Genomic DNA, 18,289 nt, shown 5'->3' on the forward strand with positions numbered 1-18,289 from the left:
GGAGGTTCTCTACGGTCTCAGGCAGAAAAGGATCTTTCTCAAGGGTGACATTCTGATCCTTTTTAAATAGGAGATGGCAAGGATTGAAGTGTAGATCTTCCGCATATGAACCCTGTGTCACCCCTGACTGAGTTGTGCCCCTCCCAAACTTTCAATCTGACACAAAGTGCTAATAATTGGTCCCATCAATACATTTAAAGCAGCATCATATCACTTTTAGAAGTCATGGCCTCACCCCCAAAGAATCCTGGGAAGTGTAGTTTAAGCAGGCTGAGAGTTGTTAGATGACTCCCCCCTGCGCAGAACTACAATTCCCAGAATTCCCTGGGAAGAGGGGAGGGATTGCCAGTTAGACAACTCAAGAGGACAGTAAATATGTACAGCAGTCCTATGACACATTCTTTCCACAAAGAGCATGGTCGGTGAGCAACAGGAAGATGAGTTTAAAGCTCTGCTGTTTAAAGGAGTTGCCTTCTTCTTTTGGTGGAAAACAGCCTCATAACTGTGAAACAATTCTCTTGAACCAACTAGAAGCTGCAGTAAGAATGTTTCATAACAGTGATTATACTCCTGCTCCATCATCCATGCGTCAGTTAAGAAGAAGAAGAAGAGTTTGGATTTGATATCCCGCTTTATCACTACCCAAAGGAGTCTCAAAGCGGCTAACATTCTCCTTTACCTTCCTCCCCCACAACAAACACTCTGTGAGGTGAGTGGGGCTGAGAGACTTCAAAGAAGTGTGACTGGCCCAAGGTCACCCAGCAGCTGCATGTGGAGGAGCGGAGACGCGAACCCGGTTCCCCAGATTACGAGACTACCGCTCTTAACCACTACACCACACTGGCTCTCACACACACCTACTTACCCCATGAAAACCCACACTTCACTTCTGAATTGGAGCAAACATCTATCGGGTTTTCTCTGGATTGGTGTTTGCTCTGAGTTAGTGCTAAAGACCAGGGTTTTTTGGGGGAAAGTGGTGGATCAAAGGCAAAACTGCATAGACTCATGCCTAGAAAACGTAAGACAAGCAGAAAGAAGTGTGGAAAAGACCTTACTCGTAAATTGTCATCCAGTTTGAAATGCTTGGTTGTTAATGTTAGTATTACAGTGTTGGCTTTTGGGTTTTTTTACTGCTTTGATGAAGCATTTGTGTTGGAGGCTGGGTAGTTACAACGCACCTATGTTTCTCAGCCAGAACATTTAGCAAGCTATGATTCACTAACGTCTTTTAACTGAAGTCAGTGGGGCGTTGAGTACCTCCGGAAAAAGAACACACAGTGGATTTCCCCAAGAAATAAGGAAGAAGTAAGCCTAGAATAAACACGAGTCACTTCCACAATGTTTTAATTTTTCTTTTTTTAGATTTATGGTTTTCAAATGATGCTCTGGGCAACCCTGGGGGTTATTTATTGTTAGAGGTTTTTCTTAAACCCCATCCTCCCCAGGGCAGTATGTAAAATATATAAATACAAATGTCTCTCCATCCATCCACAATCACAATAAAACCATCCAACTCAAACAGCCATCACAGCATAAAATGGTAAATGGCAGCAACTAGTCCTCAGATTATGGACCAAAGGCTTGAATCTTCTTGGCATTTTAAAAGGCAGGGAGACAACCCAATTTCCTCAAAAGTAAATTCCATGCACAAGTTGCCACCATAGAAAAGGCCCAACCACCACTGCCCCTTGCACCAGTGTCATCAAGTATTTGGGGCCCAAGCCATTTACAGTCCCAAGCCTTTCTTGAAAACTTACCATGTTTTTCAAGGGAAAGATCATTCTCAGTACACAAGCTTGTCTACGGTTCCTGATCTTTTCCTACATTACACAGCCGCAGCAGTGGGTGTTCTCCAGGGAGAGTGCTCTTGCTTATGGGGATATGGCCCAAGAAGTCTGGTCAAGGTCTCTGAAAACTGACCAGGAACCTCAGAATATGCCCTATAATCTCCCACAATGCACAGCAGCAGTGGAGCAGTTAGGGAGTAGGTCCCACAGCAGACGAGTCAAGGCAGAAAGGCTTCACCCTTCATTAAGAGGGCTTGAAAACAACTTCTTTAGAGCAATTCTGCCAACTTACGAAATCAGTAATCTTGTTCTTCTTTCACAAAGGTAGTTTTGACAGATGAGAGAATGTGTATAAAGATAGTAAAGCTGTGTGCACTTTCCCCATTTTTTTTTTAATATTTATGTATTTTTATAGATCCACAAAATACAGAAGTCTCCACTGAGATGCAGTGTAAAAGCAGTTTTTAGAACTTAAAAAAACAACAAGGGTGTCATGTAATACTTTCACTTGCCAGGCTTCCCCCTGACTGACCCACCCACTCCGAACTTCAGTCTAGAGTCACGGAGCAGTGACATTTCAGAAACAGGAATCCCAACTTTTAGGGAAACACTGCAAGATCTTTATACGGATGTTTATCAATTCAAAGATGTGGACCTGCAGGGAGCAGATATATTTGGATACGGCTGAAGTCCCAGCTGCTTGTTGTCTTTCAGTTTTTGCACTATGACTCGAGCAACTTCCTCTCCTTGGCTGTCAGTCGTGTCGAGCAGCTGCCTGACTTTTGAGGTCCTTGTAGGTTTTGTGCTGATAAGTTCATAATCCTCTTTCATGATTAAATCCCTTGAAAGGAGGGCATCCAAGGACTGGTTAAGGCAAGCCTCCGTCATCTGGTTGACAATGTCTTCTCTTCTGGTTTGGATCCACTGGTGAGCCACAGTTTCATCTTGCTGCTCCTGCCGCTGCAGAGTCTGCAGAGTCTGCAGCATAAAATCTAACAAAGGGCAGAGGCGAGAAAGATGTCAAAGGTGTGAACGCATACAAAGAGCATCAAAATGCAGCAGAACTATTTGGGAGAGAATTGCCTGCATTTCAAAATACCAGAATTATTTATCTGTGTCATTTCAACAGTGCCAAATCAACAAAAAACTCTAAGCAGCTTGCATAAAGCAGTGCAAAATATTCATAATAAAAAAATACCCCAAATCTGAAAACCAAGTACAGTTGTACCTTGGAAGTTGAATGGAATCCATTCCAGAAGTCCGTTCAACTTCCAAAACATTCGGAAACCAAAGCACGGCTTCTGATTGGCTGCAGGAAGCTCCTGCAGCGAATCAGAAGCCACAGAAGCCCCGTCGGATGCTCGGCTTCCAAAAATAGTTCGCAAACCGGAACCGTCACTTCCAGGTTTGCGGCATTCAGGAGCCAAAACATTCGAGAACTAAGCTGTTTGAAAACAAAGGTACAACTGTAGACATAAAATTTATCAAAATATGAAAACCTCCAGCATTAAACCAAACCAAATATGGTTAATAAAGCTGCATATCTGGGTAGGCCTGCCTAAATCTTAAGCAGGAACTGATAATGAGAGTGCAAAGGAGTCTGCCTAATGTTTATAATTAGTATTATATTAGTCAACTGAATCAATTTACAGCTTCATTCAAATAAATCAGATAAGACTCTTGTAGAGTTTTATGTTTAGATGACTAGGATTCCAATCTTGATAACTAACCATTGCTTAACAGTCATATTCTCAAAAGAAATACACGCATTTACAAGTACATTCGAACTCCTTCCTGCACTGCAATTCTTTCCCACCTGTAACAGTTTCTCTTTTAAACCTCTTTTTGTTTTATATTCCCTTGAATTTGCAATGTATTTAATGATGTGAATCAAGTTATCAGAACACTAATAATAATGGTTTAAAGAGATGCACAAACCAGTTATTTTGCAGACATATGCTGCCCAGTCCTCCCTGCATTTATTCAGAAAGAGGTGTTTAATGCAATTTACCCCCCACGGTGTTTAATGCAATTTACCCCCCAGTTTGCAGAAACAGCGGCCACAAAGTAATAAACAGTCCATCCCCAACTTACAGTCCGAAGGACTATTTAGATCAGAATGTGGTTAAGTACAAGTCATTTGTGGTACGTTCACAAGGAAGCTTTGAAAGGGAACAGTTGCAGAGTAAAATTTTCTGGTCAGAAAAACTGTCCTCAGAAACATAATCAAAGAGGCAAACGAGGGAAATGCGGGTGAATTTGCATAAGCTGCATCAATGCTTTCGTGTTCAGAGACCTGATTTAGCTGTACTACACACCATGCTTCATGGCAATATTACTCGATACTCAAAGTGATAAAGTGAGATGGAGACAAGGAAAATGAAGGTTTCCGCTTTTGTACCTGAGTTACTTCTTGGTGGCTGACGTGGGTATGGCGTGGAATTTGAGGAATCAGAACTATCTGTGGTGGACGAGCAGGAGTTTTGTTGAGATGCATAAGACGGAATAGTTGACGGCAGCGAGCGATTTTGCTTCAAGCTAATCAACGAGTGAGGTTCATCCAAAGAGTCATATTTACCTGTAATGAAGACAGAGTGGTTTGTATGTTTTTTCAATTTTAAATTCGAATCACACCAAAAACAAAGCCAGAAGTCATTTTGCATCCAGTGTTCTGCAGCCCAGATAGGAGAGCTGAAAAATTTTCACATCTGGCAAGCAATGCAGATGTGCACATGGGTAGACGAGTCTAAAATGCCTGGGACCACACATCTTCACGGCCATTCTAGCAGCTATGGTGCCTCATTTACCAGGATTTATATTTTGCTCTAGAAGGCTTAGTTTGGTCAGAATCGAGTATACACCTCTAGAGTTAAAGCCAAACGTATTATTATCAGCCACCATAGCCACTAGAAGGCCATGAAAATTTGAGTCCTGGGCTTTTTAGACTCGTCTACCCTTGTACTAGGGACGCAGGTGGCGCTGTGGGTAAAACCACAGAGCCTAGGGCCTGCCGATCAGAAGGTTGGCGGTTCGAATCCTCGCGACGGGGTGAGCTCCTGTTGCTCGGTCCCTGCTCCTGCCAACCTAGCAGTTCAAAAGCATGTCAAAGTGCAAGTAGATAAATAGGTACTGCTCCGGTGGGAAGATAAACGGCGTTTCCGTGCACTGCTCTGGTTCGCCAGAAGTAGCTTAGTCATGCTGGCCACATGACCCAGAAGCTGTACGCCAGCTCCCTCAGCCAATAAAGCAAGATGAGCGCCGCAACCCCAGAGTCGGCCATGACCGGACCTAATGGTCAGGGGTCCCTTTACCTTTACTTTACCCTTGTACTATCTGAGTCATGGAGTCACATCAGTGTAGATGTGCCCCTTTGCTTTGACCACGGTCCACAAACGTGAGGCCGCAGCCCATAAATGGAGGAGCTTGCCAGGACTGGCCCAAGGTGTGGTGCTCCTCCAAGCTGCAGTGCTGGACAATTAGAGAGATGTGGCTCCAAATCCCTTTTATGTCACGCAGGAGGCTGATTCTAGAATAGTTTGCTGTAGCTGTGCAAGATCTGGAATCTGCATCCCATGAGCCTTTGCAACACTGAGGGAGTTTGGGGAGGGACACTTAATGCGTTACATGCTATATCACTGGTACCTCAAGAAATAGTGCAGGGGTCAGCAAGTTTTATCTTGCCTGGGCCTGATCAGTCCCGCGGAGATCCCTCCATGGGCCGTGATTTCTAGCATCTGCGTGTGCACAGATGCGATTTCCGGCGCTGCAGGGGTGAGTCCCTGTGCCGCGCTGCGCCGATTTAGCGCAGTGCGCAAGCGGGCAGCTCATGGGCCAGTCAAATGACCTCCGCGGGCTGCTTCCAGCCCATGGGGCTTAGGTTGCTGACCCCTGAAATAGTGTGGTCTGAAGTTTTGTGTGGCTGGGCTGACTCCAATCTTTTTCACTCAGTGCAGTATGATGACAATGTAACGTAGCAGCGAGAATGAACACCCAATCAGCTTGTCCAGATACGAACAGTCAGGACAAACCTGTTGTAGCTTCATGACCCCCAAGCTTTCCTTCATATTTCTACTACTTCTTCAACGAATTAGTATTCCACGGATCCCTTAACAGAGCAGACGGAGGCTGTATTCAGGAAGCGCTTTAACTTTGCTTTTCTGACATTTCCTTTATCTGATTATATGTAATCTGTCACATGACATAAACGCCACTTCTGGAAATCTTGCAAAAGTTTAGCAACTTGTTTCCATGTTGCTTTGAGAAAAAAAATTGTCTGGAACCCTGTTAACATGGAAAATAATGGGATTTGTGTGTGTGTGTGTGTGTGTGTGTGTGTGTGTGTGTGTGTAATGTTAGTCCCTACAGTTTCATGCCATGTGATGAGATTCATTCTTCATTGTTGTGGGTGAATCATGGGAAGGGGGAGCGGGGGAGAGCAAAAGCATGTATGGCCATGAAGGGTGAAAATCCTTATTTGGGACAGCTGCATATCCCTGCTCTGTTAGGGGTTGGACTAGATGGTCCTCACGTTCCCTTCCAACTCTATGATTCTATGACATGTCAAAAGATGTCCACTGTTGTGTTACGCCACACCCACTGGTGTGAATGAAACTCTGTACGTCATCACAGTATATTGTCCAAAAGGTAACATAGTATAAAATGAGCATTAGAAACCAGAACAGCATTATAACCCAGAAAACTAATATGACAATCCCCATGTCTGATGGCACCCTTGTTGTCTGTTGTCCCAGAATGTCGGACAAGAACCAATGGGTGGAAAATGCAGAGAAACGTATTTAATATAAAGTTGTGCTAGGTCAAGAGGGCTTACCTTCCGAGAGGAGATTGCACTGTTTCGATGTATCCCGGACAGTGTTTCGTGAAAGGTAGCTATCACATTGCGATGAAGAGTCCTGGAATGATCACAACATATGGAGCAAAAATTCGATAATGGTATTTACATTGCATTCCTCCCCTGCAAAATCTCCCACCTGAAGCCCTATGAAGGGATTATTACTATCCCATTTTAATACACAGCACATAAACACAACTTGATGTATACCTAGAGGGTGGTATTCAACTGCATTTTAATCAGAGCAGACCCACTGAAATTAACGAGCCTGAGGTAGTCCTGTTCATTAACTTCAGTGGGTCTACCCTGAGTAGGACAATCAATGGATATAAACCATTATTATTATTATTAAGTCCTGTCCATTAATTTCAAAGTGCAAAACTTTGTTGAATACTGCTCAGAGTTTCCTATTGTCTCCCAGGTAGATGTAGACCAGAGTTGGGCCTGCTTTGAGTTTAGCCACAATACTGTATGTATAATGTGCCTTCACACTATGCCCTTGCAGGCAGAGGTGGAGAACTGGATCTGGCTGGCTCCTTCCTTATCACCTCCCCCTACCCTGTGAGCTATGTTTCACAGGTAGGTGAATGACATTTTACCCCATGTGGGCAATCAGCTGGTTGTCAGAGCTTGCAAGGATCTATGCAAGGACCTATGTCAGCCAAATGCACAACCATATTTGGGCCAGACGTGTCTTTACATGTCCCACAGCTGATATGTCAGGTGTAGCGCAGGTGGGCATGGCTTAGCCAAACAGCCTCGCAGGCTAAATGGCTTCCTCATCAGAGACCCGCTTGCTACAGATGTTTGCATCACACAGTCAGTCTACTTCAGGGGTCAGCAAGCTTACCAAACAATGGGCTGGTCCATGCTCCGTCCATTGGAGGATGCACCCGGGTTGGAAGAGCGCCCGTGCGCATACGCACAGGCGCCATCAACCTGGAAGTTGGTCCACACACTGCACTGGTAAGAGCCAGCGGTGGGGGGTGGCAGGGGTCGCCATGGGCCGGATACACGAGCCCCGTGGGCTACTACCGGCCCATGGGCCTTAGGTCGCTGACCCTTGGTGTACTTAGTGCAGCCATGCCCTTCACTCAATACAGGAGCAAAGAAGGCCCACAAAATAGACTTAATGCACAAAAGGAAAATGATTTAATACATGCAAAGTGCTTTAGAGTATATTACATGGTCCCTTCCAACGCTACAATTCTCTGCGTTACAGAAATACTAAGGCAATAATAAAAGAAAAGGTTGCTTTACCTCTTGCGTACTGGGATTTAAAGGTATATTTAGAGATATTGATTCACCATCGGTCTTCTTGCTAGGCTTATGAACACATCGCCACTCGTATTCAGCCTGAAAGAGACATTAGGAGGCTTGTATCAGTCACCTTTGGAACTGTGAAAAGAGGATACATTCTAGGTATACAGTTTCAAGCTTCAGTAACACGGCCATCCTGTTTCTTTGCATGGACAAATAACTTTCACTTTGTGTAGTTTCACTTTGGGTTACAACGTAGACTTACTTTGGCTTTCTTTAACTGTATCACTGCTTGAAGCATAGGTATCTCATCAAAGGTTCTCAGCAAGGGTTCAAGCTCTATTAAGCACCCTAAGCAAGAAAAAGGGAGAAAAACCACATTCAGTCCTATACTATTAGCTCTTATAACAGTAAATTACTGAACTTTTGAAATCACATTTATGGGGGGGGGGTCGACTTAAGGGCACACACCATAAAACACACTGAAAGGATGCCAACCCCAACCCCCTGCAGAAGCAAATTGCAGGCTTAAAAATCACTACGCACACACAGATCTGGGATATTCAACAGCCATGCATCAAGAAGGGTTACTAACAGATTTATTTATATAGGCAGGCCATTGGGATGTAAAAGTAACAGCTTTCAGGCCTCCTACAACTGGGGAGACCAGCATGTCAATGTTACCTTGGCTTTCTGTTTGCACTGCTCTTTGGGTTGGAAAATACCCAGATTACTATGGATAAATTTATTTTTTGATACGGACTGGAAGGAAATAAACAATGGACCTGAGAATGTAGTCCTTTGAATTATATATTATTAGTTAACTAAGAGAGGAGGGGGGGAATTCATAGCAAGCAGGACTCTTTGCATCTAGCGAGGCACTGCAAGCTATTTGCTTTCAACGTTGTGTCTACATTCCACACAAAATGCTTTCTGCTCTAACAACTTTTTACGACTTAGCATTAAGGAAACACAAACTCAGCCATGATGATGTGCTTCCTTCCTCCTCGTGCAGCTAGCCAAGCCCTAGCAAATAGGAGGGAGGCTTGGAAACTTGCATGCTCAATGCTCAAGTGGCCACACAAAGATCAACAGGATTTCTGCCACTACAGCTGGAGTAAATCTACCTCAAGCCACTGATTTCAAGATCCCTGATCTAGAAGGTGGCAGCTAGTAACTGGCCAGCCTCCTTTTATTTTTTACCAGGGCCTCATTCAGAGCCTAGGACTTGCCAATCAGAAGGTCGGAGGTTCGAATCCCCGCGACGGGGTGAGCTCCCGTTGCTCGGTCCCTGCTCCTGCCAACCTAGCAGTTCGAAAGCACGTCAAAGTGCAAGTAGATAAATAGGTACTGCTCCGGCGGGAAGGTAAACGGCATTTCCGTGCGCTGCTCTGGTTCCCCAGAAGAGGCTCAGTCATGCTGGCCACATGACCCGGAAGCTGTACACCGGCTCCCTTGGCCAATAAAGCGAGATGAGCGCCACAACCCCAGAGTCGGCCACGACTGGACCTAATGGTCAGGGGTCCCTTTACCTTTTTTTTATACCACTTTAACCGTCATGACTTCCTCCAAAGAATTATGGGAAGTGCAGTTTTTTAAGGGTGCTGAGAGACCTCCATTCCCCTCCCACAACCACAGTTCCCAGAGTTCTCTGGGAAGAGGGATTGACTGAAGAGAGAGGTGGGAAAACAGTAGGCTCTCCATAGAATTGATTGGCAAAAAGGCATCCGAAAGGATCAAACAAACTCCGGAATTATGAAGCCAGAGCTTCATTTATGGTACAGCTGCATATCTGGAAAAACAAACTGTCAGAGAACAGTCTGCAAATGACTCAAGGCAAGACCACATTATTCACGAATTTTAACTTTCTGACTTTTGCCCTGATTATTGCAAAATGAAGGGAAGTAGGAGAATCTGGTTATTTCAACATTTCAAGATCTGACACCAGACAAAGCTTTTGCTAGCATCTGCAGAGAAGTTTATTTAAAAAAAAATGGGGGAAAGCAAGATTTAAAAGATGGTTCTTGGCAAGATAAAAAGGTGTATAGCCCAGTTAAATCTTACAGGCAGAAAACTAAAAAATAAAACAGAAGCGGCAGTCACCTGAAAGCTCCTATAGTGAGAAATCTGAAAGATTAGCTTTTTCACTCTGGGCAGCTTACAACACATATAAAAACATAATAAAACATTAAATATTAAAAACCCGATATAGGGCTGCCTTCAGATGTCTTCTATAAGTTGCATCTGTACCATAAATGAAGCTCTGGCATTCACATAACTCATGCAAATCATACACTGTAACTGTAATAGGGTGGGGGTAAATTTGGGTGGGGGTCACAGACACTTGGCATGCTTCCAGAACTGTTCTGGCTGTATAAACACCATACATTTAGATAACCCAAAGAATCACAGGAACTGTATCTTAACTTGTTCCAGAGCTATGATTCCCAGCACCTTAACAAACCGCAGTTCTCAGCAGTGTTAGAAATTCCCTGGGTGGCAGGCACATTTTGCTTCTGGTGCAGGTCCAAGTGTGGAGATTTCTGGGTGCCATGCTGGCGTCAGACATCTCCAGCCAGCCAGTTTAAAAACCTCTACCTTAGTCCGCAGTTACAACCATTTCCATTTCCACTGTGTGTGTTTCTCCTTCTCGCATACTGGGACAAGTGAATGGTAAGAGCAAGCTACAGTCAAGCAAAGTGAGATCATAGAATCATAGAACTGTAAAAAGGTAAAGGACCCCTGGACGGTTAATTCCAGTCAAAGGCAAATATGGGGTTGCGGCGCTCATCTCACTTTCAGGCCGAGGGAGCTGGTGTATGTTCACAGACAGCTTTCCGGGTCACATGGCCAGCATGACTAAACCACTTCTGGCGCATGGAGGACTGTGACAGAAGCCAGAGCGCATGGAAATGCTGTTTACCTTCCCGCCGCAGCAGTACCTATTTATCTACTTGCACTGGTGTGCTTTTGAACTGCTAGGTTGGCAGAAGCTGGGACAGAGCAACGGGAGCTCACTCCTTTGTGGAGATTCGAACCCCAAGTGTCATCTAATCCATCCCCCTGACAAATAGACATTCTGCTGTGCCGACCGTAACCAAGGTTTAAGGTGGCATTTGGTGCCTAGCTTATATGTCCAACTTTCTCACACTGGTTCTTTGGGGGAAGCCATGTGCTTTAAATGCATGTTGAGCACACAGCCTAAATTGAGCAATCTCCTAATCACACAGCCAGCACACAGCTTCCACTCACTGCCAAGAGGGGCTTATGTGGAGGGCAATAGTTATGCTTCAATGAAATTAACACAGATGATGCAGCAGCAGGAGAGTTTAGTGCTGCCTGCCAAGCTCCCTACCCTGCTATGCAAAAGGTGAAGCTCACTTGAGAAAGAAGGCCTTTCGTCTGGATTTTGCCCCCAGCCGGATTCCATTAACGACAGCATCAAGGCCCGGTGAGGAATGTCTAGCGGAAGATAGTCGTCCCCAGTGTCCGGACGTTTTCCTTGCGACACGCTATACATAATCTGCAAGGGGTTTATAACATCTGTCAAAAGTAGATATTGCGCACTTATTAGAAATATGTGTACTTCTCACGCCGTGGCAAAACAACAACAACAACACACACATCCTGTGAACACAGAGACAACGTTGACCCTCTTAAATTGTAAGATATTGCTACCAATCCTCACTTCCTTTCCAAGTCTTCACAGTGTCATTTATTTAACCAAAGGGGAAAAACAAAGTCATTACAAGACTTTGTACATTACATTACAAGAAAGAATGGTCATTACAAAAAGCAGTAATAATTAGGGTTGTATCTAACGCTATTCAGAGAAGACCCATTCTATATGGCCCTATTCAGAGCAGACCCATCACAATGAATGAAGATGACTGCATTAGGTTCAATGGGTCTCCGCTGAGTAGGGCTAGCACTGTGTTATTTCAAGGGGCAGGTTCCCCCTGATTGCTGCATGTTAAACCCAATCTTGCTGATTCTAAACAGAAGTTATGCAACGAAACTAAAGAAAGTAGTCTGACCTTCAAACGGCTGCTTTCTTGACAGCACTTCCCACATAATAATGGCATAGCTGTTCAAAAGTAAAAAAAGAGAAAAGTACAACATAAATGTAAATCAGTCCGGGACAAAATATACTCCGCCCCCTGGTAGGCTTACAAATGTAGTAACTGAGGGGACCAGGCTACAAGGGGAATCCTGAAGGCAGTTGGAGAACACAAGCATTATGTACTCAGTAGCTGTTGCCCTCCACAGCTGCAACCTGAGGTGTGCCTTCCTGCATATATGTGCAACTCAAGGGTGAATAATCCTGTGCAAAAGTACGTACAAAAGAAAGTGGGAAGAGCTGATTCAGACATGCATGCTTGGTAGCCTCACTCACACAAGCCTACATGACTGGATGCTACAGCCATCTGCTAAGAAACATACATGTGTGAACTCATCCTTCCAGGGACTCTGCAGCCATTCTAAACATTTGGTGCAGTCCTGCCACTGGAAATCAACTGGTAATGCTGCAGATTGAATAGGTGAGATGCAAAACTATTATTTATTAAATTTGTTGACACCCATTTATCTATAAAAATATTTGTATACTACTGTGTCATGCTGGCTTAAACCTTCAGAAATGAGTCTAATGTGATTTCAGATGCAATTGCAACCCTGAAGTAATAGGAGATTTAAAATTTCACCATGTCTAGGGCGTTAATTTTGGCAAATTTCTTCAGTCATAAAATTATATTTTTGGGGTGTGAGGAATTCAAATTGCTATTATTTTTGTGACTGGAAAACATTTCGCTTGGTAAATTTACAATTGATGAAGATGCACATAAACTGCTTTAAGAAAGCCAAAGAATGTTAATTCTACCTTCTAACTAACCCTAACTAATAATAATAATAATAATAATAATAATAATAATAATAAAGCATAATAATATTAATATATATTATAACTGCAAAGTACTTGGCAATCATTTCTATGCAATTTTACACACATTTCATTTACCAACCAAAACTGGATGATATTAATTTAAACAAAATATATTTTGAATTCCAAAGTCATGTTACAACCTTTTAGCACCCCTCATTTTTTGAATTCGAAAGCTGAAAAATTTAACACACCCTATGATACACCCAATACGCCCAAACATGCAAGGATTTTAAAAGAACATAAACAACAGTGTGCATCTTTTCTTAACTCTGTAATAAAATATAAATACCTGTATATATCATGCTTTATAGTTGCACGCGTTTTCTGACTGAAATCATAATCTTCAGGTGGCATGTAGATAATTGTCCCTCCCTCAGGCATTGATTTCTCACCGCGTGACAGTGACATAGATACCAAGCGCCACTTTGACAAACCAAAATCTGCAATCTGGAAGGAGAGAAACAGGAACTCGGGACAATCCACAAATATAGAGCCCAGTGTGCCTGTCAGATACACTGGGGTGGATGCCAATCAGGTATGGGGAACCTCTGGCCCCCCAGGTGTTGCTGAACTACAACTATGGTGTTCCATTTACCGTAAACATTCTAAAAAAATCTTACTCAGCAATTGGTGCAACACCCTTGCATGACCACCCAAATCCTTACACAACTTTATTACTTCACTTTTCAAGGATATATTTAGTGCATGAGTCGCAAGACTGAACTCCACCCACTAATGTCCAAACCAACACAATGGAAACCGTTCTTTTTCCCCCTTAAGAAAACATAGTTGCATTATAGATTTCTGCTTAATGAATAGCCAGACCAAATAAGCCTCCCAAATTCTTAAACCATTAAAGGCAAATGTATTTTGTACTTCTATTCCTCACCCAGAAAGCACCAATTTGGAAAAGAAATCATGTGCAAATTTCTTTTTCACTGAGACAATTTTGTGACCACAGTTCATTTTTTTAATGACAAAACCCCTCCAAAAACCAAGTTTCTAATCATGAGTGACAAGTATTGGTTCATAAGCATGTAGGCACTGTCTGGTGAAGTCTCAGGCTTTTAGGGTTCTGCAATACCTTATAGTGATGAGAGAGAAAGAGTCATTCTTCATATCTTTGTGCCGCCTTAAATTTGTAATTTTGAGTAATCTCCTTCTCTACAAAATCCCACCCTCAACTGTTCAGCTACTTTCTATATACTGTCGAGTAGGTGCGGCAAAAAGCAGATTACGATCTCCAGGTAGATCTCTAAGTGATTTGTGGTACATCAAGAATTCCTGACGCCCAACCATTTCACAACACCAACAACAGACAACACACAGAGACACTACTGAAATGAAGAAAGCTAGGGGAACCAAGAATGGATTTGTGTGTGGAAGAACTGTGAGCTCAGTTCAGTTCTGGTATTTTTCACAAATCTCTGTGCTCAGCAGCTGTTCAGAGGGATCTTGCTCTTTAATTCTAAGGCTATGTACATACCGTACATTGAAAAACATGACTCCCCCAAAGAATCCTGGGAATTGTAGCTGCTAAGGGTGCTGTGAATTGTAGTCCTGGGAGAGGTAAACTACAGCTCCCACAATTCTCTGGGAGAAGCCATATGCTTTAAGTGTATGGTGTGAACTCAGCCTCAGTGTCTTCTTCACAGGGCTCCATTTGACAGATCTTGTGAAACACAACATAGAGCCCCAAAATCCAAAATGTGCCCTCCCTTGCTGTAAAGAAGCACAGGTCCTAGAGAGAGAAACACGCTCATACCTTAACATGAAAGTCACTGTCAAGCAAAATATTATGCGTCTTCAAATCATGATGCAAGAGAGGAGGACTCATGTTGTGAAGATAATTTACTCCCAAGGCAATTTCATAAAGAATGCGAAACCTCAATGACCAAGCAATGTCAGGATATACATTTTTCTATTTGAGAGAGAGAGAGAGAATGGTGAAACACAAATTTAGGAGTAAGGCCACACAATTAAAATGATTCCGTATCACCAGTGGCGTAGCGTGGGGGGTGCAGGGGGGGCCGGCCGCACTGGGCACAACATCTGGGGGCGCGCGCTCGCACTCACAGCTCTAAAATCCACGGGTTAGGGGGCGCAAATTACTTGCCTTGCCCCGGGTGCTGACAACCCACGCTATGCCACTGCGTATCACAAAACTAAAATGACACTGAAAGGGGAAATAACTCATAACTTAAAAGTGATAAAAGCAACAGAAGAACCAGAAAAACGTTATGCAATGTGGCGGCCGTTTCTTCAATATGCAAATGAACTGGTCGTAAGGAAAAACTCTCTGAAGCATCTTTGCCGATATGGCTATCCTGAACAGTACGGCTTGAGCTATATTCTATCTGTGATGGTTGTCCTGGGACATTAAATACTGGATAATATGTATGGAATAAGAAACATCATTCATGTCAATATGCAACCCTGATACCTGGTATGGGAGGATGCTATGTTATGTATCTGCTATTATGCATTTTAATAAACCTCAATAAAAAATATTTAAAAATGTACTTCAAACTACAAAATACTCCTTTAAACCACAGATTCAATAGCCCTTTGGAGCAGGGCTGGGGAACCTGTTACCCTTCACATTTAGCCTGGCTCCAGCTCACCCCTGACCAGTGGCCAGGCTGAGTTGGTTTCCTGCAACATCTGGAGGGTGATAGGTTAGCCCACATTTTCAAGGGGGGAGTGGAACCTCCTGCCCACAACAAGTTTCATCTGAGAGCAGGCCCTCCTTTCAGACTAACGCTATATGTGTTTGACCAGCAGAAAGGGTCTTACGCCCTACCCAGGTGTTCAGAGAGTTGGGTTCAACTGAAGAGCACTGTCTCTTAAATTCCCCCACTCCCTCAGGGAAAAAAAAAGCCGTGGGCTCAATATACTTACGCTGTGTAAAAGTTGGTTCAGTGACCCACTTGGCATATATTCCGTCACGATGCCCAGAAATTCAGGTTCGTTGCAAATCCCCAGAATTGGCAGAATGTAACTGAACCTCGCCTGGTGTAAAATTTCAGCTTCTTTCAGGAGATTGTCTCTCTCACTGCAGGCACAGGAAGAGAAGGACAAACCAGTTTTACCGCATTTGAAGCTTGAAATATGCAGCTGTAGGTTAAAGCTCCAGAAGGAGTTCTTTCAGTAGTGTGCTGAAAACCACACACTGTGAGAGGGAAGTAATGGCTAGGGGAAAACAGAAAATTAATACTAATAAAAATGCATTAACGGCTTTTCTGTACGAAATCACATTCAAGGTGGTCTGCAATCAATGAAGTTGAACAAGGGCGCCTCCAGCAACCCAGTTATTGAGTATGTGTCCTAATCTGCTTGCACAAAATTCACACGGGCTAGATTATATACAGACTTCATGGTGCACCAGTGGCGTGTGGTGAAATTTTTCATAGGGCTTTGAGAAGGAGGCACCAGGCCTCAGACAAAACGCTCAAGCATTCTGGCAGAGGTTTGGCTTAGTGCTACATGCAAACCACCTCTCTAGTTGCAGAGACTAGCTGTGGCACAGAGAAGTGGTTAGGACTTGTCTTGCTACTGGACTGGCATTTTAGGGATTTGAAATACAACAAATGAAAGCAGTTTATCTTATTAAGTCACTTTTGGGACTTTTTGTTTAGTATAAAGTGACTGACAAACAGAAGAAGAAGAAGAAGAGGGAAAGGATCACCCACAAATACAGCGAGATCTAGTCTTCTTCTTCACCTTTTGGCATCCTTGAGAGGTTTGCATTGAGCAGAGTTATGGGTTAAAGGGAAAAGAAAACAGAAAACACAGCACTGAGTAATTCTTTCCAGCACTGCCCAGTCCTGCAAGAATGAGGTAGTGAAAATCCCCTAAACCACCCATTAACCAAAAGCCACATTGCAGATTCACATGACTAAAAGCACACTTTTCAATTGCATCTCCCTGGTATCAATTAATGGTAGCTAAAACTACAAATTTATATTTCCATGCACCTTCCTTCCTTCACAGGAATTTAAGGCAGAGTAAGTGTGGTGAGGGGACGCGGGTGGCTCAGTGCCTAGGACTTGCCGATCGTATGGTCGGCGGTTCGAATCCCCGCGGCGGGGTGAGCTCCCGTCTTTCGGTCCCAGCTCCTGCCCACCTAGCAGTTCGAAAGCACCCCTAAGTGCAAGTAGATAAATAGGTACTGCTTTATAGCGGGAAGGTAAACGGCGTTTCCGTGTGCTGCGCTGGTGCTGGCCCGCCAGAGCAGCTTCGTCACGCTGGCCACGTGACCCGGAAGTGTCTGCGGACAGCGCTGGCCCCCGGCCTCTTAAGTGAGATGGGCGCACAACCCTAGAGTCGGACACGACTGGCCCGTACGGGCAGGGGTACCTTTACCTTTAAGTGTGGTGACCCTCAGAAGGGCAGTCTCCTATTCAGCCACTGACCAGCCCCAGACCTCCTTCAGCAAGACAGTGACCTTATGTGCCTTCAAGAAGCACTATTTTAAAGAAAAGCCAGGCAGAACATTTTCATGAACAAGTTGTGGTACATTCCCCACCGCTAGCGAATATTTGCTGTTCGAGTTCCAGCCAGTCAGCCAAGCTCCCCTTCAGAATACTATAAGGGCCCCAAGCAGGAAATTCCTCTCTTCCACTCCCCACTCCCCAATTTCTGTTTTACTTTCCAAGTCAACACTCATTATTTCACAGCTTTTAGAGCCCACCAAACGTGCTTTTTGGGGTGGGACGTTGTTCTCTTTTGATTTAAATGTTTTGTTTGTTTGTTTTTTTTACTTTTCCACACCTGAGGATGCACCTGGGCATTCAGATGCTTCCCTCTTATTTATCAGTTGCCCCCTTGGGCTCCAATCCTTTTTTTTTTTTTCATGCATAATTTTTATTGATTTACAAAAATCAAAATACAAATCAAACTATATCAATACTCTTGTTGTTTTACATATAAAAGAAAAAAGACTTCCTTCTGCCATTCCACAGATCATCCATAGTTACAGTAAAATAAATCCGCGTTCCTTTGTATGTAATGCCGTAAGTCGTTCTCATCCTTCCATTTTCTTTTGGTATTACCCTTTACTACTTACAGAGCGTCTTTAAAGCCCACTAGTGTTATCTGTTCATCGGATAAACTTTCCAGATATTCCGTAAAACTTTCCCAATCCTTTACGAACCTCTGATCTTTTTTATATCTAACTTTTCCTGACAGCTTGTCCATCTCCACATAGTCTAGTAATTTGGCTCTCCATTCCTCTATTTTCGGCAGACTCTCTTGTTTCCAATTTTTAGCTATTAGCACCCTTGCTGCCGTTATTGCGTATTGGAACAGTCTGTAGTCCTTCTTTTTTATCTCCGTTCCTACCAAACCTAGCAAGAACGCCTCAGGTCTTTTAGCAAAGGTATATCTTAACATTTTCTTTATTTCATTATATATGCCTTCCCAAAACTCTTTGACCTTTTTGCA

The 18,289-nt window shown here is 43.5% G+C and overlaps 1 protein-coding gene across 2 annotated transcripts in view; it reads right to left on the reverse strand.

Annotated features, from left to right (window-relative positions):
- Positions 1-1,330: 1,330 nt before the first annotated feature.
- Positions 1,331-18,289, reverse strand: part of RIPK2 (receptor interacting serine/threonine kinase 2) — a 31,205-nt gene continuing 14,246 nt past the window's right edge. For both annotated transcript variants that reach the window (XM_028736574.2, XM_077932870.1), the window contains exons 2-11: positions 15,746-15,899; positions 14,610-14,765; positions 13,134-13,291; positions 11,940-11,989; positions 11,284-11,445; positions 8,168-8,253; positions 7,903-7,998; positions 6,622-6,703; positions 4,192-4,368; positions 1,331-2,782 (exon numbers count right to left, since the gene is read on the reverse strand). In XM_028736574.2, coding sequence (XP_028592407.2) covers positions 2,427-2,782; positions 4,192-4,368; positions 6,622-6,703; positions 7,903-7,998; positions 8,168-8,253; positions 11,284-11,445; positions 11,940-11,989; positions 13,134-13,291; positions 14,610-14,765; positions 15,746-15,899 — 1,477 coding nt within the window. In that variant the 3' untranslated portion in view covers positions 1,331-2,426. The remainder of the gene's footprint in view (positions 2,783-4,191; positions 4,369-6,621; positions 6,704-7,902; positions 7,999-8,167; positions 8,254-11,283; positions 11,446-11,939; positions 11,990-13,133; positions 13,292-14,609; positions 14,766-15,745; positions 15,900-18,289) is intronic.

The sequence above is a fragment of the Podarcis muralis genome, chromosome 8, assembly GCF_964188315.1.
Source record: "Podarcis muralis chromosome 8, rPodMur119.hap1.1, whole genome shotgun sequence".
Lineage (NCBI taxonomy): Eukaryota > Metazoa > Chordata > Lepidosauria > Squamata > Lacertidae > Podarcis > Podarcis muralis.